Source organism: Anomaloglossus baeobatrachus, chromosome 3, assembly GCF_048569485.1.
Source record: "Anomaloglossus baeobatrachus isolate aAnoBae1 chromosome 3, aAnoBae1.hap1, whole genome shotgun sequence".
In the NCBI taxonomy this organism is placed as follows: domain Eukaryota; kingdom Metazoa; phylum Chordata; class Amphibia; order Anura; family Aromobatidae; genus Anomaloglossus; species Anomaloglossus baeobatrachus.
Window position 1 is genome coordinate 190262853 of NC_134355.1, and position 23978 is coordinate 190286830.

Below are 23978 nucleotides of genomic sequence, written 5' to 3' on the forward strand. Positions count from 1 at the left end.
AGCGTTTGTCAGAGCAGACCCTGGGCTTGGTCACAGTGGCCTGAAAACTGGAGTGGTTAAAGAACACACTCCTTGTTCTCTTAGGCAAGGTAAACTGGTGCCTTTTTGCCAGAGAGGGTTGCTCCTCTGATACTGGCGGATAGAGGTCCAGTACAGAATTAATGTACAGTGGGATCCTTAGAGAGGTGCCGTCAGCCACTGATACAACTATCCGGGCTGAAAGGCTAGACACCGGAGGGTCCACCCTTGGTGAATGAGCCCACTCCTTGACCACCTCTAGTGGAAGGGGGAAACAGTCATCAGAACCACGCTTTGGGAGCGTCTGTCAGGACAGGCTCTGGGCTTGGTCACAGTGGGCTGAAAACTGGAGTGGTTAAGGAACACACTCCTTGTTCTCTTTAAGGTATACTGATGCCTTTCTGCCAGAGGGGGATGCTCCCCTGATACAGGGGGATTGAGGTCCAGTACACATATAATGGACGCAATCAAATCATTAGCATCTGCATCACCTTCGGACAGATCATGGTACATGAAGTAGCGTCCGAGCCCCTAGTAAAGACATCCTCCTCGTCCTGTGAGTCAGCTCGTGAATCAGAGCTGCGGGACGGGGAAGGACAGGGGACCCTGCGTCTCCATTTTAGGGAGACCAGATGAAGAGTCCTCTGTGAGCTTTGCTGAGCGAGCCGTAGCAGCAGAAGCGCCCTGAGAAGGGGGCTAATGCATGCTCAGCAGAGTCTGATGAGCCTCCAGGCTGGGGGACCACTGTGTTTATGTGCTCGGTACAGGCAGTACGAGTCTACATACAGTGCATATTAAGAACAGCCTTGCAGCCTTGCTCTGATGTGAGACATGCTGCAGAAGTGGGGGCTCTGTCCAGAATGACCCCCAGCAGAGTATATAAACAGTATATAAGCAGCTGCACAACCGGAGGTTGTGGCTTGCCAGACCGTTTAACATACATCTCTGTGCCCTCCAGTCCCCCAGCCCAGGCCCCCTTTGTCACAATGTGGTATCTCTGTGCCTATGCAGACATTGAGAACGCTGATAAAATTGCGACCGGAGCGAGGAGAGGGGGCGGGGCCTACTCTGAGAGCGGGCAAATGAGGTATACAGGGGAGGGAATCTTTCCTCAGTGAGGAGTGTCCGTTCCCTGTGCTGAACAGCCGCTGGGCGGGGCCGCACTGTCCCTCTGCATGACACATGCAGGGGCAGTGAAAATCGAAACTAGGCCTTAGGCGAAGCCGGGGCCTAGATTTAAACATGCGGCCAGCGTGCAGGCACCATCGGCGCGGTTCTCCAGTGGAAACTGGAGAACCGGCCGGAAATGTTAACACAGTCATATAACACACTCTCCCCAATATATAAAGTACAAGGGACCCCTGGAAAGACCACTTTCTGTGGTAAAAAAGTCTCAGTACTTAGCTTGTGAGACGCAGGTGCCAGGTCCCTGGGAGGTGAGCGCTCCGTCCGGCAGGATCCTGAAAGGGCTGCGGATGGAGACCGGTCTCCTGCAAAGCAGTGAGAACCGTGATGGCTCCCACTTCAAGCCAGAGCCTCAGAGGATGGTGAAGGAGCGCGGCATGTGAAGGCTCCAGCCTTGTAAAATCAACCTTAACAGCACCGCCGACACAGTGGGGTGAGAAGGGACATGCCGGGAGTCCAGATTGGACCCGCTTTTCTTCCAAATCTTTGAAATCAAAAAAATCAAAAATCAAAAATCAGAGAATGCATGTGTGTGTGTGACCTCCTGAACATAAAGCATTGAAACTGGCTAGGACTGGCTACCAGGGGGTGTATATGCTAGGAGGGAGGAGCTACACGTTTGAGTGTAGTACTTTGTGTGTCCTCCGGAGGCAGAAGCTATACACCCCATGGTCTGGGTCTCCCATAAGGAATGATGAAGAAAAACTGATGCGAAGATCCGTGTTTTTAAAGCATCTGTCGCATCAGTTTTTCCATAATCTGCGACGGATCAGGCGAGAAAACGGATTGTGACTGATGGCAAAAAACTGATGATGTGTAAAAGGGGCCTAATGAACCTCTATGGGTCCAAGGAAAATAACTGGACAGAACACAGCTTTGTGAATGGAGCTGTAAGGTGATGTACTCCATATGAGACTGAGCCAACACCCTTTAGATGAAATTCCTTTGTAGCCAAGTAGAGGAGTTGCAGATGGTGGAATTCTAGCCTCTATGGAGTCTGAAGCTTTTCTATACACAGCTGTCACTACATTGAACAGCACACAGACCTTATTACACAGAATAGCCAAGTGACGGTGACATACTAACAGTCAATGACACCAAGACCAAATCTGACCAGTGAACTTTTAACTTCAGGCTATCAAAATTTTTCAAGTAAAATGTGCTGCCATGAAAAGCAGCAAAATCCTCAAAAGATGGAGAAGGCAGCTTGTCACTGCACACAGTCTGCTATTAGCACATTATGTATGGACTCCAATTCAGAACGCTACACTGTAATTTCTTTAGGGGCTTTTCAGATTAATTCAGGGAAACCTTCTTGCGGAGACCTGACAAACTAGTCTGGCTGCCAGTGAGGGGTCTTATAGCTGCAATGCCCCTCTGGGAAATATTCAATTTGCATATCAATTCAGAAATGATGGAAGGAAGTGCATTCTGCGGAAGAAGACCTGCATAAATGATGTTCGTATAACTCTATAGTGACTAATATAATAAATAGTGTACACCATGCTACAAGTATAGGCTACAAATAAGGATACAAATAAAGCAAAACCCTCTTGTCAGGCACCGGTGGGAGCGGGTCACATCGTTTATGTGAAGGAGTCTTGTCTAGATACATGGAGCACTAGAACCGTCTATTCTGAGCATAGTCTGGACATCTTGTAAAAGCCTCAGCATGAATTTCCTTTATTGCTCTTAATTATACAAGGCATCTGCAATCATTTTGAAAAAATAAGCAAGGAGTAATAACCTCATAAATAGGTTTACAGCCTTTACTTTTACTGACTTCCTATTTATTATAAAGGTGCCTTTGGCCACAAAACTTTTTGGATTTGCCTCCAGCTCCAAGAGAGACATAAGCAAGTCAAACATCAAAAGAACATGCAATAACCACGAGGTCTGACATGAAAGGCTCGCTCCTAATAACTCAGGGAGAAGCGTTCAGCTCGGGAGTTACATGTGGAGCACACATTCCACCTTACACACGGCATCAGTAAGCAATAGCCTCCACGGCCAGTCCACCATTGCACGGAATTGGGAAAATACAGAAAAAAAAAAAAAGCTAGAGCGCTTCTATGCTCCATGTGGATACAGGGAGCAGAATATCTGAACATTACAGTAGCAACAACATGGATCAGATTTGAACAAATCTTAAGACATTGTGTGTGTATATACAGTATATCACATACAGTGGGTACAGAAAGTATTCACACCCCTTTAACTTTTTCACTTTGTTTCATTGCAGCCATTTGGTAAATTCAAAAACGTTTCTCATTAATGTACACTCTGCACCCCACCATATCTTGACAGAAAAAAAAAAAAGATTTTTTTGCAAATTTATTAATTAAAACAAGAAAAACTGAAATATCACATGGTCATGAGTATTCAGACCCTTTGCTCAGTATTGAGTAGAAGCACCCTTTTTGAGCTAGTACAGCCATGACTCTTCTTGGGAATGATGCAACAAGTTTTCACACCTGGATTCGGGGATCCTCTGCCATTCTTCCTTGCAGGTCCTCTCCAGGTCCGTCAGGTTGGATGATGAACGGTCTTCTCCAGAGATGCTCAATTGGGTTTAGGTCAGGGCTCTGGCTGGGCAAGTAAAGAATGGTCACAGTTGTCCTGAAGCCATTCCTTTGTTATTTTAGCTGTGTGCTTCGGGACATTGTCTTGTTGGAAGGTGAACCTTCAGTCAAGTCTGAGGTGCAGAGAACTCTGGAAGAAGTTTTCTTCCAGGATCTCTGTACTTGGCCGCATTCATCTTTCCTTCAATTGCAACGAGTCATACTTTCCCTGCAGCTGAAAAACACCCCCATAGCATGATGCTGCCACTACCATGTTTCACTGTTGGGATTATATTGGGCAGGTGATAAGCAGTGCCTGGTTTTCTCCACACATACCGCTTAGAATTATCACCAAACAGTTCTCTCCATCTAATCAGACCAGAGAATCTTCTTTCTCATAGTCTGGGAGTCCTTCATGTGTTATTTTGCAAACTCAATGCAGGCTTTCATATGTCTTGCCTGAGGAGAAACTTCCATCCGGCCACTCTGCCATAAAGGCCCGACTGGTGGAGGGCTGTAGTGAGGGTTGACTTTGTGGAACTTTCTCCCATCCCCCTACTGCATGTCTGGAGCTCAGTGAGCCACAGTGATCTTGGGGTGGTTCTTTACCTCTCTCACCAAGGCTCTTCTCCCACCATTGCTCACTTTGGCTGGACGACCAGGTCTTGAATGAATGCTGGTGGACCCAAACTTCTTACATTTAAGGATTATGGAGGCCACTATGCTCTTAGGAACCTTGAGTACTGCAGAAATTTTGTAACCTTGGCCAGATCTTTGCCTTGCCACAATTCTGTTTGAGCTCCTTGGGCAGTTTCTTTGACCTCCTGATTCTCATTTGGTCTGCCATGCACTGTGAGGTCTTAAATAGGACTTGATTTGGAAAGGCACACATCAGTCTATCAGTTTAATTAAACACAGCTGTACTCTAATGAAGACATAGAACCATCTTAAGGAGGATCACAAGGAAATGGACAGCATGTAACATAAATATGAGTGCTAGGGCAAAGGGTCTGAATACTTCTAACCATCTGATATTTCAGTTTTTCTTGTTTAATAAATTTGCACAAATTTCTACATTTGTTTTTTTTCTGTCAAGATGGGGGATGGGTGCAGAGTGTACATTAACAAGGGAAAAAAATAACCTTTTTGAATTTACCAAATGGCTGCAATTAAACAGAAAAATTTAAAGGGGTCGGAAGACTTTCCATACCCACTGTGTAATATTATATATATACAGACACATATACACAGACACATATATATATATATATATATATATATATATACACACATATATATATATATATATATATATATATATTTATACATACACACACACCTTATATATACACAAATATATAAGCACAAAAATTGACCTGTGTTGTGGATGTTTAACCTGCAGCTTGTCATTTTATATTGCAGTTTTTTCCCTTTGCGGATCAAGTGCAATCTTAGTGCATTTCTGCAGTGAAACACTACAAACAGCTATAAGTTATTTTACCTGTGGATTTTCTGCTTCTGATGCAATTCTATGGGGAAAATCCGCACCTAAAACTCAGTGTACTCGCCAGAGAAATTGACGTTACGGATTTTTAAACAGGTTTATGTTCTGTGCAAAAAAAACCAAAAAAAACTTACAGTGGCCATGAGATTTCTATGAATCCCATACACTTTGCTAGAAATGTAAGGCACTGCATTTTTTGCACAATGAGAATACGTAGCATAAAAACTTCAATATGCAACTTGACCTACAGGGATTGCAGAGACACCATAAAAGCTGTAAATTTAACAAAGTGTGAATGCATCATTACAACATTAAACATTTAGTTCACCATAAAGTACAAAGAACAAAAAAAAAAAAAATACAAAAACGCAACACTTGTGTTAATTCCCATTTTTAATGAGCTGAACTCTAAAATCTAAAGGCACCGTCACACTAAGCAACTTACCAGCGATCCCAACAACGATAGGGATCGCTGGTAAGTTGCTAGGAGGTTGCTGGTGAGATGTCACACTGCGACGCTCCAGCTATCCCACCAGCAACCTGACCTGGCAGGGATCGCTGGAGCGTGGCTACACGAGTTGCTGGTGAGCTCATCAGCAACCAGTGACCAGCCCCCAGCGCCGCGTGGAAGATGCTGCGCTTGGTAACTAAGGTAAATATCGGGTAACCAACCCGATATTTACCTTGGTTACCAGCTCACGCAGCTACACGTGCAGAGAGCAGGGAGCAGCGCACACTGAGCGCTGGCTCTCTGCTCTCCTAGTACAGCACACATCGGGTTAATTACCCGATGTGTACTGCAGCTACACGTGCACAGAGCAGGGAGCAGCGCACAATGCTTAGCGCTGGCTCCCTGCTCTCCTAGTTACAGCACACATCGGGTTAATTAACCTGATGTGTCCTGCAGCTACATGTGCACAGAGCAGGAGCCGGCACTGACAGTGAGAGCGGCGGAGGCTGGTAACAAAGGTAAATATCGGGTAACCAAGGACAGGGCTTCTTGGTTACCCGATGTTTACTGTGGTTACCAGCCTCCGCAGAAGCCGGCTCCTGCTGCCTGCACATTTAGTTGTTGCTGTCTCGCTGTCACACACAGCGATCTGTGCTTCACAGCGGGACAGCAACAACTAAAAAATGGCCCAGGACATTCAGCAACAACCAACGACCTCACAGCAGGGGCCAGGTTGTTGCTGGATGTCACACACAGCAACATCGCTAGCAACGTCACAAAAGTTGTTCGTTATCAGCGATGTTGCTAGCGATGTTGCTTAGTGTGACGGGGCCTTAAGGCTATGTGCCCGCGCTGCGGAAAAGCCGCGGATTTTCCAGAAATCTGCAGCACAGCTACTCCCCAGCCATTTCTATGGCATTTGGGAAATGCTGTGCCAACGCTGCGGATTTTTCCACAGCGGAAATCGTGCGGATTTTCGTGCGGAAAATCTGCAGCATGTCAATTATTGTTACGGATTTCTCCGCAGGGTCCCATATACTTACCTGCCTCACCAGAGTCACTTTCTCCGTCCGGTCTACAGTAGCGCGGTGAATCCAGGTACAGGAAGGAAGAGGTGGGCGGAGCCTGCACGAGCTCCGGTCATGTGACAGCCGGAGCTAGTTCAGGCCCGCCCACCTTCTCCTGCAGACGCTGAGAGAGTGACCCGGCTGCCGGAAAGCGAGGTGCTGCATGATGGAGGTAAGTATGAACTCCCCCGATCACTGCAGCACTTGTTCTGCATTGAGGATGCAGTGCCGGAGCCATGGTACTGTATCCTCAATGCAGAATGCCCGCACCATATCTGCAGGACATTAGGCAGCATGAAAACAGACAAAAGTTGTGGTGCTGTTTCCTGGGAGTACCTGTGGAATGTCCTGCGGATATATCCGCAGGACACTGTCCCCGTGGGCACATAGCCTAAGACTTTTTCCATGTATACAAAAGGCCTATTTCACTTATTGTTCAGAAATTTTCTAAATCTGTGTTTGTGATCACTCCCTTGCAGAGATAACCCATCCACTTCATAGGTGTGACAGATTATTGCACAGGTGTGCCTCAGGCTGACCACAATAAAGGCCACTCCAAAAAGGAACAGATTTACAGTGTTGGGAGGGGACCGTGCATTATTATGCTGCAACATGAGGTGATGGTCTTGCATGAATGGCACAACAATGGGCCTCAGGATCTCATCACAGTATCTGTGCATTCAATATGGCATCAAGAAAATGCACCTGTGTTCATTGTCCATAACATACACCTGCCCATACCACAACCCCACTGTCACCATAACCACTCGATTCACAACATTGAAATCAGCAAACTGCTCACCCACACAATCCTATACACGCAGTCTGCCATCTGCCCTGTACAGTGAAAACCAGGATTCATCCATGAAGAGAACATGTCTCCAATGTGCCAGACGCCATTGAAAGTGAGCATTTGCCCACTTAAGTCAGTTATGATGATCTTACCAGGGTTGGTTTCTGACAGTTTGTGCAGAAACTCTTTGGTTATGGAAGCAGATTGTTGCAGCAGCTAGCCTGGTCTCAGGCGATCTTAGAGGTGAAGATGCTGGATGTTGAGGTCTTGGGCTGGTGTGGTCTGAGGTCGGTGGATGTACTGCCAAATTCTCTGAAACTCCTTTGGAGACAGGTTACGGTAGAGAAATGAACATTCAATTCATGGGTAACAGCTCTGGTGGAGACTCCTGCAGTCAGCATACCAACTGCATGGTCCTTCTACTTATGAGATCCGTTGCATTGTGCGGTGTGATAAAAATGCTCAATATAGAGGGGCCTTTTTTTTGCAGCCTAAGGCTATGCACGTTGCGTTCTATTACGCAGCGTAAAATACCGTGTTTCCCCGAAAATAAGACGGCCCCCGAAAATAAGACATAGCAGGAGTTTTCAGGGATGCTTTAATATAAGACATCCCCTGAAAATAAGACATAGCTGCGGTTAATAATGAAGTGTCATGCAGTGGTGAAAGAGTTAAAGACACTTCATTATAGGCAGCAGGCACCCCCAGAAGAGAGAAGACAGAAGAAAGAAGACCCCGGATCATACTCACCAGACGCTGACTGGGAGCAGGTGAGCGCATCAAGGTCCTGCACACACACATACATCAGATCACACTCACTCACTCTCACACACACATCAGATCGCAACACACACTTACAACATCCAGTGATATCGCTTGCTTCTCGGCGGCGATACTGTGCGTGCAGTGACCTTGCAGGACCTGCTGGAGGATCACATGGCCGGAAGCATGTGGTATCTCCGGATGTTGTGTGTGTGTGTGTGTGTGTGTGTGTGTGAGTGTGAGTGTGAGTGTGAGTGAGAGAGAGAGTGTGAGTGTGTGTGAGTGTGTGTGAGTGTGTGTGAGTGTGTGTGAGTGTGTGTGAGTGTGTGTGAGTGTGTGTGAGTGTGTGTGAGTGTGTGTGAGTGTGTGTGAGTGTGTGTGAGTGTGTGTGAGTGTGTGTGAGTGTGTGTGAGTGTATGCGATCGTGTGTGTGAGTGTATGCGATCGTGTGTGTGAGTGTATGCGATCGTGTGTGTGAGTGTATGCGATCGTGTGTGTGAGTGTATGCTGTCTGATGTGTGAGTGTATGCGATCGGATCTGTGAGTGTCAACAGAGGAGCACGGCGTGCAGCACAGCTGCTGGGACTGCCCACCGGAGGGCACAGGGAGAAGTGAGGGGTGTGTCTGTTTGTGTGTGAGTGAGTGTGATCTGATGTGTGAGTGTGATCTGATGTGTGAGTGAGTGTGTGTGAGATCTGATGTCAGCCAGACGCAGGGGAGGCATGCAGCGTACCTCATGGGAGATCACAGAAGGATCTGGGAGCCATACAGACGCCCTGGGCTGGTAAGTATGACGATCCTGGGATGGGGGGGGGGGTCTGCTTTTTGTGGGGGTGTAAACTTACCCCCAACCATGTCTCCTCGAGAATAAGACACCCCCTGAAAATAAGACATTTTTTTTTGCCCTGAAAAAAGCACTAAGACAGTGTCTTATTTTCAGGGAAAATTGGTAGTCACTGCATGTGCATCTCAGAACGCAGCCGAAAAGCTGCGTTCTGAGACGCATTCGGCAGAACGCAACGTGCGCACATTCCTGCAGAATTCATGCGTTCTGGATGCTTGCTCTGCCGTGGGAAAAGCATCCAGAGCGCACATTTTTGACAGTGCAGTCCCACTCTGCTCTGCAGCATGCCCATAGACTTGCAGCAGAGCCGACTGGGACCGGAATGTCAAAAAGAGCACATGGCTGGTTGCGGGAGACAGCCGCACGATCAGAATGAACTCGGGTGAACTTCACCCGACTTCATTGTAATCGCGGCTCTGTCCGTGCGCCGCGGCTTGATTTGCGGTCACAGGTGAAGGACTCACCTGTGACCACAAATCTGAGTGACTGCAGTGAGCCACGTGATCACCGGTGCAGTCACTCAGGTTAACCGCGGCCAGCTCAAGTCCTCCACCCAAGACCTGAGTCCGCGGGTAACCTGAGACGTCCCCGCACACATCCCGACATTACCGCCGACATCCCCGCACACATCCCGACATTACCGCCCTCATCATCACAGGCATTATCTCAGTGACGTTCCCGCTGACAGCGCGACTCACTTCAGTTTCTGCATGGAGTGGACAGGAGCGGCGGTGTTGTACTGCCTCTGTCAGCTTCATGTAGCAGAGCTGGATGTGTCGCGGGACCTTGTGGATTACGCCGGACCTGGAGGGGTGTTTGGGGATTTTAATAAAGTGGTGAAAGAGGGTGTTTTTTTGTCTTATTTCAAATAAAGGATTTTTCAGGTGTATGTGTTTATTTACTTTCACCAGGTTAATCATTGGGGGTGTCTCATAGACGCCTGCAACGATTAACTAGGACTTAGTGGCAGCTATAGGCTGCCATTAACTCCTTATTACCCAGATTGCCACCGCACCAGGGCAGTTCTGGATGAGCCGGGTACAGTCCCGGGACTGTCGCATCCAATCTGGGCGGCTGCTGGCTGATTTTAGGCTGGGGGGCGCCCCATAACGTGGGGCTCCCCATCCTGAGAATACCAGCATTCAGCCGTGTGGCTTTACCCTGGCTAGTATCAGAATTGGGGGGGACCGCACGCCATTTTTTTTTAATTTTACTGCACTATATAGACCCGCCCACCGGCGGCTGTGATTGGTTGCAGTGAGACAGCTGTCACTCAGCAAGGGGGAGTGTCTGACTGCAACCAATCATAGGCGTCGGTGGGCGGGGGAAGCAGGGAATATGAGATTGAATAATGGGCGGCCGGCATTTTCAAAAGCAGGAGAAGCCGCCGGAGCAGTGTGACAGCTGTGCAGCTAGTCGGTGAGTATGAGAGAGGGGGAAGAGAGATAGACCGACAGGGAGACACAGAGACCGACAGAGAGAGAGACCGACATTACAACCAATATGCACAAAAGTAGTGACATGTCACTTCTTAGAACGCGCGCTTCGGGCACCAGCCGAAGCGCTGCGCTCCAATACGCCACATGCGCACGGCTCCTGCATAATCTTCATAGATTATACTGGGGATGCAGGACGCATGCAGTTACGCTGCGGTGCAGATCGCAGCGTTACTGCATGTAAATACGCAACGTGTGCACAGGTTAAGGCACATGTGTGTAATACTCATACAGTCAAATCAGTATCCTGATATCACACCTGTGAGGTGGATTGATTATCTCAGCAAAGGAGAAGTGCTGACTAACAGATTAAGAAATTTGTGAATATTTGAAAGAAAAAGGCCTTTTTTGTACATTGAAATAGTCTTCAGCAGCTTTCCCCACTGCATTCTGATCTCTGTTCAGTGGTCCCTTCATAACCCCCTGCAAAACAGGATTCGGACTTATGTGTTGACGGAGCCCCTGACTATAATGGTGCAGACGGAGTTACATGTGCTCTATAATGCACCATTTTTAGGAGTATATGCTTACTGGAGGCGGACACCCAGACGTAGTAGACTGTTTGGGTGTTGGTCTCCAGTGAGTGTATACTCCTGAAAATAGAGTACCGACAGAGTACAAAGTGACTCCTTTTACACCACTATAGTCAATTGCCCTGTTGCCGCATAAATCCAAAACCAGTTTTGCAGGGGGTTCGGACAGTTTCGTCGATGCTACCACTGAACGGAGATCAGAATGCAGTGTGAAAGTGGCTTTAGATATTTTAGTTCAGCTCATGAAAAATGGGGCAAAAACAGAAATGTTGTGTTGCTATTTTTGTACAGCTTATCTTGAGAACTTACTAGGAACTAACCCAGAAAACAGGGACCTGGAGCCTGTTTCTGAATGAGCGATGGTCCTGCAGGTGTACCACTGCGCTATTCATTATCTATTGGACTGACGAAATAGCAGAGTACAGCAGTTGGCCATCTCAACCAGTCCTACAGACAGGGAATGGTGTAAAGCCCCGTTCTTGTAATCAGTGAGGGTTCCAGTGGTACGAATCCCAGCATTATGCAATGTTACTATACCGGGCTAGAATCTCTCTTTTGGTCCTCGAACTATTTTGGCACCAAACACTTATATACATCTCCAAGTCATCATAGCTATATTAAAGCTTGATCTTTGCTTAAAGGGACTGTATCGTCAGAGAAAAAAAAAAAAATTAAATACCTGAAAAAATGTAAAGTAATATTATTTTAATGTTTTGTTTAAATATTTTTTTTTAATTGAGAAAAATGTAAAAAAAAAAATTAAAAAGTTTAATATTTTCCACTGTTAAACACTAGGGGGAGCAGCTTCTGAAATCCTACAGAAATCCCACTGTAGGAAAAAGCTCACGTTACAGCTTGCAGTAAAGTGGGCGGAGTCTGCTCTCCTGTGTTTGGTGGCGCCTCCACCTCCCAATCTGAGTGTTTACAAAGGATAACAGAGAATGACATGTAGGGACACAGTGCAGAGCCATTTTGTTGGTGACCAGAAATGTCTAAAGTGTCACCAAGGACAGCAGGAGTATCACACAGGACAGGATTAGATACACGGCTCTGCAGACAGTATCACACAGGCTAGGATTAGATACACGGCTCAGCAGACAGTATCACACAGGCTAGGATTAGATACACGGCTCAGCAGACAGTATCACACAGGCTAGGATTAGATACACGGCTCAGCAGACAGTATCACACAGGCTAGGATTAGATACACGGCTCAGCAGACAGTATCACACAGGCTAGGATTAGATACACAGCTCAGCAGACATTATCACACAGGCTAGGATTAGATACACGGCTCAGCAGACAGTATCACCCAGGCTAGGATTAGATACACGGCTCAGCAGACAGTATCACCCAGGCTAGGATTAGATACACGGCTCAGCAGACAGTATCACCCAAGACAGGATTAGATACACGGCCGTGCACACAGCATCACCCAGAACAGGATTAGATACACGGCCATGCACACAGCATCACCCAGGACAGGATTAGATACACAGCTCAGCAGACAGCATCACCCAGGACAGGATCAAATACTGTCTGCTGAGCTGTGTATCTAATCCTGTCCTGGGTGATGCGGTCTGCTGAGCTCTGAATCACCCAAGAGAGGATTAGATACACGGCTCAGCAGATAGTATGAAACAGGAGAGGATAATACACAGCCGTGCAGACAGCATCAGCGGCGGTACTCGCATGCAGTGGGGCAAGGGCACACACATACAGAGCAGCGGCGAGCAGAGCGGTGGCTGGGGAGAGCGGAGGGAGGAAGTGTCATCGGAGACTGTAACGGTGGGGGGAGGGGCGGCAGTAGCGGGGGCTGAGGAGAGCGAAGGGATGGGGTGTCAGCGGAGACGGGAACGGCGAGGGGCGGCAGTAGCGGGGGCTGAGGAAAGCGGAGGGAGGCGGTGTCATCGGTAACGGGGGACAGGGGAGGGGAGGCGGCCTGTACTCACACATCCTGGCGGTTGACAGGGGTGAAGTGGAGCAAACAGCATACGCTGTGAGCTCCACGATGATGGCGGCTGAACTCCTCCCTCTGCTGTGATCTGGACAACCCATGGGGCGCATCCAGGTCACAGCACACACCCACTGTAATGTTAAACATAGGGTCGGATAGCGACCACTATTCTCTATGCACAGGGGTTGCCATAAAGGAGTGTGTAACTGTCGTTACACACACAGCAAATCCAACATGGCCCCCAGTGCATACAGTAAAATTAGAATACCAGAAAAAGTAAATAAGCTACAATTTTCATTTTGTATTAGAAATACTTGATTTCAGAATCACTATTTTTAATACAAAAATAAAAAAAACGCGATACTGTCCCTTTAAAGAATTATTTTTATTGCCACCATTTTGCGGTACAAACAACAAATGTACCTTTCTGGAAGGGGTTTTGCTTCTAGGGAAAAAAAAACAAACAAAAACAAAAAAAAAAAAAAACTGCCATGGTTTTTATTATAATGCTGTCTAGTATAACATGACATTCTGCTGGTTGTTACAATTATGGCCAGAATAAAATTCATATATTTCATGTGTTACTACTTCAGAACATAAAGGGGGCTGGATTTTATTTTTTTTTTCGTTTGTTTTGGAGGGTTAACAACTCATGCAAGATTAGCAGACTATAGGTGCTGTGTAATTAAACACCAAAACTGCAAAATGAATGGTCTCAGAGTCTTTTTATAAACTAATCTAGCGCGGTGTACTCAGGGGTAAGCCGATGTCACTGTCATTGGGAGGCACTGCATATCATATTCTTTTCACATGAATGTGCACTACAATTGCTATGGGAATTTCTGACATTTCTTCAGAGGTAAAACCCCAGGACTGGTTCACATACCCGGCATCCCAAATCAATTCATGTTTCTATAGCAACAAAGTAAAAGCTTACTTTTTCTACACAGGACTATAGTACAACTGTCAACGTAGAATACAGTAGTACCATCATAAAGAACAAAGAAAAATAACTCCATACTGCTCTGATCACAGAGACCTTTTAGTCAGATGTCAGTTACTGAGCCAAAATATATAAATAAAATACACACTAAATATTATATTACACACACACACACACAGTTCCTATTAGAAGGTCTCTAAAATTTCTGCTTTTTTTACAATTCATGAAAGGGCAAGATGAAGAGTCAGACTTACACAAAATCCATGGCAGAAGTCTGAGGCCGACGCTATGATTTCAGCAATGGATGTGCAGTTTAACTGCTACGGGCCCTCCAGAGTACTCGCCCCATTCAGTGGAGCTAATCCGCATCAAGCTTATCCCTTTTTCAATAGAACCAATTCACATCAGGCTTATCCACCAGCTTGTGGAATTTTTTTTTTTGTAACTGCAAATATTAGGAAACAAAAAATTAAATGAAACTCACCTTGCTTGGCACTGACGCTTCAGCAGCAGTACCAAGCCTTTGTTCACAAGAGACAGGCATGTGCAATCCAACAGTGGCCGCAGTGGAAACATACTACAACCACACAACTGGCACCACGGCCCTGTAGTGAAGTGGCGATGCCAGCAGTACGGACCCTGACCATTCTACATGCGGCAGGTAACTACTGCAGGCAAGCAAACTGAGATGACCAGAATATCATTCTTATATCAAAATAATTAAATGTTTTAACATTTCACAAAGATTACTTTGAACATCTTTTGCTCCTATCCACATGATGCAGATTACTTGTGCAAACCATTTTTTTTCTCCCATGAGAATATAGATATTTTTATAGAGCCAACATTTCTGCGCACAGATACCAATGGTGTGTGTTTTTTTGTACAGTATTCTTAAACAAAAAAGGAAGAAATTTGAATTTATTTTTTATTTATTTTTTCACAGTATTTAAATACTCCCCCTAGGGGCCTTGAAGCTGCATTAGTGCAATCGCCTGTACTATACAGAGCAGTGTATCAGCACTCCTTAGTATAGCCAAAAAAAACCCCAAAAAACTATCTGCTATGAATGCTGGCTCACAGCCGGCTTTCACAGGAGGATCGTGATGACAGGCACAGGGGTCATCAGCTGACCGCAGAAATTGAAAGCGACATTTGACTGGTGAACAGACGCAGGTGGATTTCGGACCCACTAGAGACTCTTGATGGCCAATTAAATCAGCTGTCAGGTGTTGGGAAAGGTGCAGGTTCACATTCTGAGCCTGCATCCCTCCTGTCACTTGACAGCGGATTTAAAGGCAAGGACACGGCTGATGACGTGCATGTACATCATCAGTCGTAAAGGTGTTAAAGAGGTGGGGGTGGGGGTGGGGGGGGGGCTGCCAGTGTTCAGACCATACACCACACACTACATCAATTGGTCTAAAAGGGGATTCACCCAAAAAAAAAAAAAAAAAAAAAAAAAAAAAAGAACAGTTGGCACAAGACAAGCAGACTAAGAACATGTAACACTGGAACCATGTTGTGTGGTCTCATGAGACCTAGATAAAACTTTTTTTGTTCAGATGGTGCCACACAAGCTTGACGCTACCTGAACAAAATAAGTTTTCAGTACAAAGACAAGTGTGTCTAGCCTAAAGTCAACCATGGTGGTGGGAGTGTCATGGTTTGCAGCTGCACGAGTACTGCCAGGAACTATAAAGACCAATCATGTACTGTGACATACTTAAGCAGAGCATGATAGCCTCCCTTTATATGCCAACATAATGCATAACAAGGAGGTTGTCCTAGTAGTGGACAATACCTTTAAATGACACTAGAAAGTTAGGTATATTTGGATTGAGAGAAATATATATTTCCAGTGCACACAGGGCCTAAGGCTATGTCCGCACGTTGCGTACTAGCCCTGCAGAAATTTCTACAGCGATCTGAAGAGCACACGTGCGCTTCAAATCGCTGCAGAAAATGTCCGTAGAGAAAAAAAAAAAAAAAAAAAAAGCAGATTCCATGAGCTCTGCCTGCAGCTCCTCCCATAGACAGAGCAGGAGCTGCCGGCAAAGCGCACGGAAGAAGTGACATGTCACTTCTTAGAACGCAGCGCTTCCGGCAACAGCCGAATCGCTGCGCTGTAAGACGCCACGTGCGCACGGCCCCTGCACAATCTCAATAGACTGTGCAGGGGACGCAGGACGCATGCAGTTACGCTGCGCTACAAAGCGCAGCGTAACTGCATGTATTTCCGCAACGTGCGCACATAACCTTAGACAGTAACTATCACGAAAAATTACCCATCCATTTTTCTTCTAATATATGACAAGTACAAGGTGACCGTAAAATAACTTAAGGTGTTTGGAGCTGTGTGCAGACTGGCCCAGTGGACAGAATTGGCTAAAAATTGGTATGTGTGCTATTCAAGGGTAGAGGGTAGAGGGTAGAGATAGAGATATATATATTAATCTCTCTCTCTTTTTTTTCCCCAATGTGCTTTATTGCATTGAATGCAATAAAGCACATACCAACCCACACACGGCAATACCGCTGTAAAGCCGCGGCAAACCGCATGCGGTTTTCGGGTGCGTTTTTTTACCGTGGGTGCGGTAATCTTGGAATACCTGCGGAATTTTCTTAAAAAAATTACATTACATATACATACACAAATATATATATTATACACTAACACACAAGCTCCCCGCCTGGTGAAAAAGTGGGTGTGTGTGTATGTAATTATATATATATATATATATATATATATATATATATATATATATATATATATATATATATATATATATATATATATATATATATATATATATATATATATATATATATATATATATATATATATATATATATATATATATATATATATATATACACACACCCACTTTTTCACCAGGAGGGGAGCATGTGTGTTAGTGTATAATATATATATTTGTGTATGTATATGTAATGTAATTTTTTTAAGAAAATTCCGCAGGTATTCCAAGATTACCGCACCCACGGTAAAAAAACGCACCCGAAAACCGCATGCGGTTTGCCGCGGCTTTACAGCGGTATTGCCGTGTGTGGGTTGGTATGTGCTTTATTGCATTCAATGCAATAAAGCACATTGGAAAAGGAAAAAAAAAATCATTTCATTCTGAGATCGAGAAATAGATAGACAGAGGGATTGAAGGATAGATAGATAGATAAATTGATAGAGGGATAGATAGAGTCCCTGTGAGCACACGCTGCATTTCTCACGGTCGGCAATGAGTTCACATTACCGGCCGTGGGAAAAGCCCTGTGGTTACCTCTGCTGTCTCGCTGCGAGGCTGCATTCAGCGCTGTGTGTCAGTCGCGGCTGGATGCAAGCATCGCAGGACACCGGAGCTGTGGATTACGTCGGAGCTTTGTTTCGGGAGAGGTTAATAAAAGGGTGAACGAGGCTTATTTGTGTTTTATTTAAAATAAAGGATTTTTCGGTGTGTGTGTTTTTTCACTTTACTTACGGGTTTATCATGTCAGCTGTCACATAGACGCTGCCATGATCAAAGCCTGGAGTTAATGGCGGTGATCCGCCACCATTAACTCCTTGTATTACCTTGACTGCCACTGCTACACGGCAGCAGGAAGAGCCGGGGACACTCCGGTACTGCCGCATAATGGATGCGACAGTCCCGGGGCAGCTTCGGCTGATAGTCTCGACTGCGGGAGCTGGAAGGGAGGCGGGGGACATTAACCCTGCCCCTCTCCCTCCCCAGCCTGAGAATACCGGGCCGCCGCTGTGTGCTTACCTCGGCTGGACGGTAAATATACAGCGGAGCCCACGTGTTTTTTTTTTTCTATATTTCCGTTTATTCCTATGTATGTTCTGTGTCTGTGTTCTATGTCTGTGATGTGTGTGTGTGTGTCTGTGATCTGTGTGTGTGTTTACTCTCTGTTCCGCTTCCTCTTCCTGTCATAATGACATCACTTCCCTGCAAAACGCAGGCAAGCGATGTACATTACCGGAGGTAAACCGCGAAATACCGCAGGGAATAACGCAGTAAAAAGGCACTGAACCGCACAGAATTTGCTGCCTGCGTTATTCCCTGCGGGATTTCACGATTACATTGGAGTCAATGGCGTGAAATCCCGCAGCGACATGCGGAAAAGAATTGAAATGCAGCTGTCAAAATCCGCCTAGTGCGCACAGGATTTTTTTGCCCCATAGGTTTTGCTGGTGATTCACTGCAGAGATGTTATGAACATTTTCTGCAGCGAAACATGCAGCAAATTTGCAGAAAATCCGCGGCAAAATCCGGTAATTGCACACAGGGCCTTAGATTCCATTAGATCAGAAACTGACAAACATTGCAGATACTGCACTTTACTGCCTCACATGTCAGGTTACTTGAAAAATGAATATTGTTAATATGATCAGTAAAATGTAGAAAACAAACACGGTGGTCTGACCTACAGAAATAGAAATAAATATGTCTGAAGCCAAATGAAAGGATCAGAAAACCACAAAACAGATACTCCATGTCCAATTTTTGATTTCAGAAACAGTAAATCTTTTTAAAAGGGAACCTGTCACCAGATTTGTCCCGTATAAGCTGCGGCCACCACCAGTGGGCTCTTATATACATAGTAATCCAGAATACTGTATAAGTGCCCAGGTCAAAGAAAGCCCACACATGTGCACTACAATACTTTGATCTGCCCTCCGCATGGCAGATAAAAGTGGCGATGCACAGGAGAGCAATGGCAGACTGTGTAGATGATGTAGGAGGCTTCATCCACATGCAGCAGGGAAGGAGAACGATGATGGACAGAAGATAGGAGTTGCTGGACCGAGACCAGCGATGCCCATCAGACTGGACCTCCCCGCAAGCGAGTATAATAAGAGGTGGTTTTTCTGTTATACACAGCGGCCTGGGCTCTTATATACATTACTCTAGAATGCTGTATATAAGGGCTTACTGGCGGGGACCACAGCTTATAATGGACAAAACTGGTGACAGGTTCCCCTTAATAAAAGCTGGCTTTACTGTAGACTTCAAATTATACTAGGACCTATCAAGCGGGAAACACTGAAAATGAAGCCATCTCATCAAGAAGCCAACTGCTAAAATCTCCAGCCATTAGTGGAGCCACAGGTGGGCCACTTCCATCACCTACCGAGGCTGGACTGGACGGCAGCAGCTCAGGTGACCTGGAGGTCATACCCATGTGACCTGGTATCCAGCTTTGTTGGCTGAGGCCCCGCCCCTTCTAGTCACATGGGTATGACCTCACCACAGGTCCTGGAAGTGAAAAGTTATATCGCTTGTAAAATACTTATGCTAATTCTAACAGGGGGAGAGGATAAATATGAATATTCCCCCGCAGATATCTGATTCTCAGCTGCTCTCACTCAAGAAGCTGGCGATTTTATAAACTTTACTTTCTTGGATTTCAAAACCTAAACATCTGAGCTGACCACTAAAGGTATGTAGAGAATCAGCCTGATAGTGCCAGTATAGCACTGGCTTTAGGTTTTATATGAAAATCCTGGTGATTGGTTACCTGTAAGTAAAATTAGTGTGATTTCATTAACACTCATGGCCGCTTTTTTTGTGTGTTTCTTTTTCTAACAAAAAAAAACCCCCAGATATGTAACAATATATTTTTAAAGCACCACGCCTGCGGGGCTTTCTTTATTTCTCCACTGGAGTGGTGCTTTTCCCCTGCCTCTAGTCTTAGGCCATATGCGCACGTGAGTGCGTTCTGCACCGCAGCGTAAAGTCACTGCTTGTGTAATTCAGAACGCAGCTGAAAAGCTCCGTTCTGAAAGTTTGGTGTCTGCAGAACTCGTGTGTTCTGGATGCTGCCTCTCCCACAGATGGAGTGAAGAAAGCATCCAGAACGCACAAAACAATTGACATGTTACTTTTTAGAACGCTGCGTTTTAGCAGCATGCAAAGCGCTGCGTTCTAAAAAGCAACGTGCGGATGGATTTTGCACAATCTATATAGATTGTGCTGGGGACGCAGGATGCATGCTTTTACACTGTGGTGCAGAACGCAGCGTAAAAGCATGTAATTACGCAACGTGCACACATGGCCTTATACTCATCTTGCTGGGTCTCCAGCAGTTTGTGGCCTGGCTGCAGTGCCAGTATTTCATGGAGCGCCCAACTTAATACAAGTCTTTAAGAGCCTTGTTCTAGCTCTCAGACTTCCATTGAGCGCATGTGATGTAACCTCTGACGTGTTGGCAATCAGAAGTTACTGCAACATGGCCATGCAGAACCAGAGCGGCATCCATTTTAAAAAAAAAAAAAAGGGGGAGGAGGAGATGCCATGTGGTGAGTGTAAGATCGGGAGCAGGTGACTCATTTCAAACAGCTCTCCAGAACTGGGAAAAAAAAAAAAAAAAAAAAAAAAAAAAAAAAAAAAAAAAAACACACAAGAAACCTGGTGCAACAAAAACCCATGTATCAAGAAAAAGTATCAGAGCAAATCCTATTGCATATTTTAGTGCAGACACTATTGCACAGTGCAGACACGCTATTGTTAATCACTTGACCTCAAAATCACTCTGTATTGGATCATCTGGGTCAGACAGCAATCTTACCTGGTCAAACGGCAATCTTACCTGGACAGCCCTACTAAATGTTTCAGCCTATTTTCACATGGTGCATAAGAAAACAACATTTTTCAGTGAAAGAAAAAGAACAACTTACTCAAAAGCAAAGAAGAGCCCACTAGTGACCAGGATCAGGATCAGAGTGAGGTAGAAGACTCCAGTTTGCCTGGCCATCATAATCCTGCCATTGCAGTAGAACTTGTTCCTCCCAGGAAACACTTCCCATTTTCGCTTTATGGCAGTTTTCTTCTTCTTGTGAGGAGACTCCATGGGGGAGGTTCCGCGAGTGTTAATTTCACTGTATCCACACTCTTTCATGGGCCCACCTCCTGGGGTCATCAATTGAAGAGAGCTATGTATGTCTGCAAATATGAATATATATATAATCCTTTTGGGAGAGGACGGCAATCCGACAAAGTAATGGCAATCAACCGACACTAATTCGGACCAAAAGCAGATGATGAAAGTAGCTAAGCTTTCAAAATGAAGTCAACCCTGGCTTATTTCCAATTTTTTAAACCCCATTTTGCCGAGCAGATGCTGGGGCCTTTATGCCGGAAGGTCCCTCTTATGTAATTATCCAATATATGGGTGTTCAGATGCTTGTCAACCAATTAGCGAATATATTGTTACGTAGGAAAGCAGCCCAGCTTCTGAGATTTTGAGTGTAGCGAGCTCCGCAGACAGTTCCTTATATTTTGCTTACAATGTCTTTTTGCATTGGCAGTCATATGAGCGGCAAAAAAGACAGCTTAATTTTACGGCGCTCTGTAAATTCTCCTCTCCACACACCATAAGGTTTCCAATATACAGTCACCATCACAATTTAGAGCACTGGGGGCATGCAATTACGTGTATGAGGATATTAGACATAGCTGGAAGGATACAGGCTTGGAAATATTAAGTCTATATAATAATCCAGATAAGGACGCAAAAACAAAAGTTAATTATAGATGCAAAGCAACTTGAATCTGTGGTAAACCCACCTTCTCCAAGAGGCTTGTGGGGGGGTAAGAAAAAAAAACAAACCCCGAAACGCTTGTATTTAGGTTGCTTCCTGTTTCACCACAATCCTCTCCCTTCCTTAACAACCGATAAAGAACGGTCATTACATACTGGAGGAAGTAACAGCAAGAAACCAGCACGACTCCGGACACTTCAAGGTTTCATATCTCTTTACAAATCCTGTGTCTACAGACAAGGAAGGAACACAGAAGGACAGGCAAGAGGTCGGAGAAAAAGGCATCACAAGGATCTGCAGGTATCTTCTGTCCTTCACCACCAGCTCTGGTCTCCACAATCCTACAGGTTAGCTTCTAACACCAGGCACATCCATGTCTTCTACTACTACAGAAAGAAAGAAAGATGCAATCAACCAGACTGATTATGGCTCAGCCTCCCAAATAAAGCGTAACAGACCCAACCGGAACAAAGTTCGCCAATACACTCTGGGCTGAATCGTCATTTGCAATTTCTTGGAGGCATTTTTTGTCTTTTCGTATTGACTGATGTTTAATTGTGGCAAAAATACTAAAATGTTACAAATCAATTTTGTGCAAAATCTAAAATGCTCTATTTCACTCTATTTTTGACCATGGAATCAATGGTGCTCTATAAATAAATAAAATAATATTTCAGTCTTTAACCCGTTTTTGCATGTTACATTAAAATGTCACATAATTTGCACCAAAATCACTCCAGGGAGGGACTGAAGACATCTGTGATTCACTTTAGAAGTCGCAAATGATGACTCAGATGAAAGCAACATAAACTAACCTCCGCCCAAAGGAGCGAACATGCAACACTTTTTTAATTATTTAAAGCTAAGGGTGCAAAATGTAATAAGTATACTGGTGCTCCAACCCTAGGTACATAAAGCTGCAGTAATTTGCTACAACTTGTTACATCCAAGAGAAGATATATAAATAGGTAAGTCGCGCTAAAATGAACCTCACTTGTCAGATAACGTTCCATGAATCCTGCATATATAGTAAATAAAATCCCACCTGTCTAGCTTTACACATGCTCAGATATTTCTCAAATACAGATTGTCGGGAGCAAAGAACGGAGAGTAAAACGGAATTGCTCATCAGCTGTCGATTTTCCTGGTCCGTAATCTTTGGATGATGGGTGTAAGAAGTCCCTGAGTAGCGCTCCAGTCGGCGGTGCTGGTGGATAATTGCCATAGTCTGCCTAAACAATGTGATGTCACATTCTCCAACGCGTTTCCAAGGAAGCGTCCTTCTTCAGGGTGTCCTTTTCCTCTCCTTTCTTCGCCTCCAGGAATCTGGATTACAGACATATCTGAGCAGGTGTAAAGCTGGACACTAATCAGTTATTAGATAGGATTTTATTTACCTTATATACAGCATTGGTGGCAAGAGTTTTGTGCCAAGTGATTGTAGATGCATTCTAGAGCGGCTTGCCTATTTATATAATAATGAATCAAGCTCTTTATTTCACTACCATCTGATAAAAAGTGCATGAGGCACATCTCCCGAGTGACTGTCAAAAAAAATACACTTATGTTCATTTTCCGAGTGGAAAGGAAAACTGGATCTGCCATGTTTTACTGACTCATGAGATTTACATTGTTCTGCTGAGTCTTAAATTTAAAATGTTGTGGAAAATTAAAATTGGATGCAAAACATTAAAAAATAAATAAAAAAATAAATCAAAAGCATCCATTATTAACCTACTGGATCACCAGCAATGATTATCCGGTGGTCCTCCATAGTCTTACTTCCCTGCAGCAATGATGTGCTGCACATACATGTGAGGGCTGCAGACAGTCACTGATCTCAGCAGGTCAGACCACAGCTAGGGGTGAGATGTCATAGTGCCAAGTAAGAAAACACGGTCAGGAACCACCGGAGCATCAGCGCTGGAAGGGGTGATATATAGGAAAGGAATGTATGTTTTCATCACATAAACACCTATTGTGCCCCCCATTTCCTGCATGTGAGCAGGATCCTCACACTAATATCTGACACACTAATACATAGATAGGTGTCCCCTTGGAATTGTAAAGTGCTGCGGAATATGTTGGAGCTCTAGAAATAAAAATTATTCTTTTCTCTAACTGGTTTCATTTCTTAAATGCTTGTTCAATACAGTGGTGCCTTCTAAAGCTTGACATCATTGAAGTTCTCAAATACCACCTAAAAATTGAGTACTGTGCGGCATGGAAAGAGCACAGGCCACGGAAGGTGCTTCAAAATATCAAACTAGGCCTAATTTATCCGTTACTCCCTGCAGTTCCCTTAT

General features: G+C 45.0%; 1 protein-coding gene across 5 annotated transcripts in view; it reads right to left on the bottom strand.

Moving 5' to 3' along the window:
* ZDHHC14 (zDHHC palmitoyltransferase 14) overlaps positions 1–23978 on the bottom strand; it is a 169545-nt gene that overhangs the window by 143797 nt on the left and 1770 nt on the right. For 4 of the 5 annotated variants that reach the window (XM_075339657.1, XM_075339655.1, XM_075339653.1 and 1 more), the window contains exon 2: positions 20809–22058. In XM_075339657.1, coding sequence (XP_075195772.1) covers positions 20809–21050 — 242 coding nt within the window. In that variant the 5' untranslated portion in view covers positions 21051–22058. Of the gene's footprint in view, positions 1–14368; positions 14548–20808; positions 22059–23978 lie in introns of those variants that run through there. The other variant, XM_075339656.1, reaches the window with a different exon arrangement.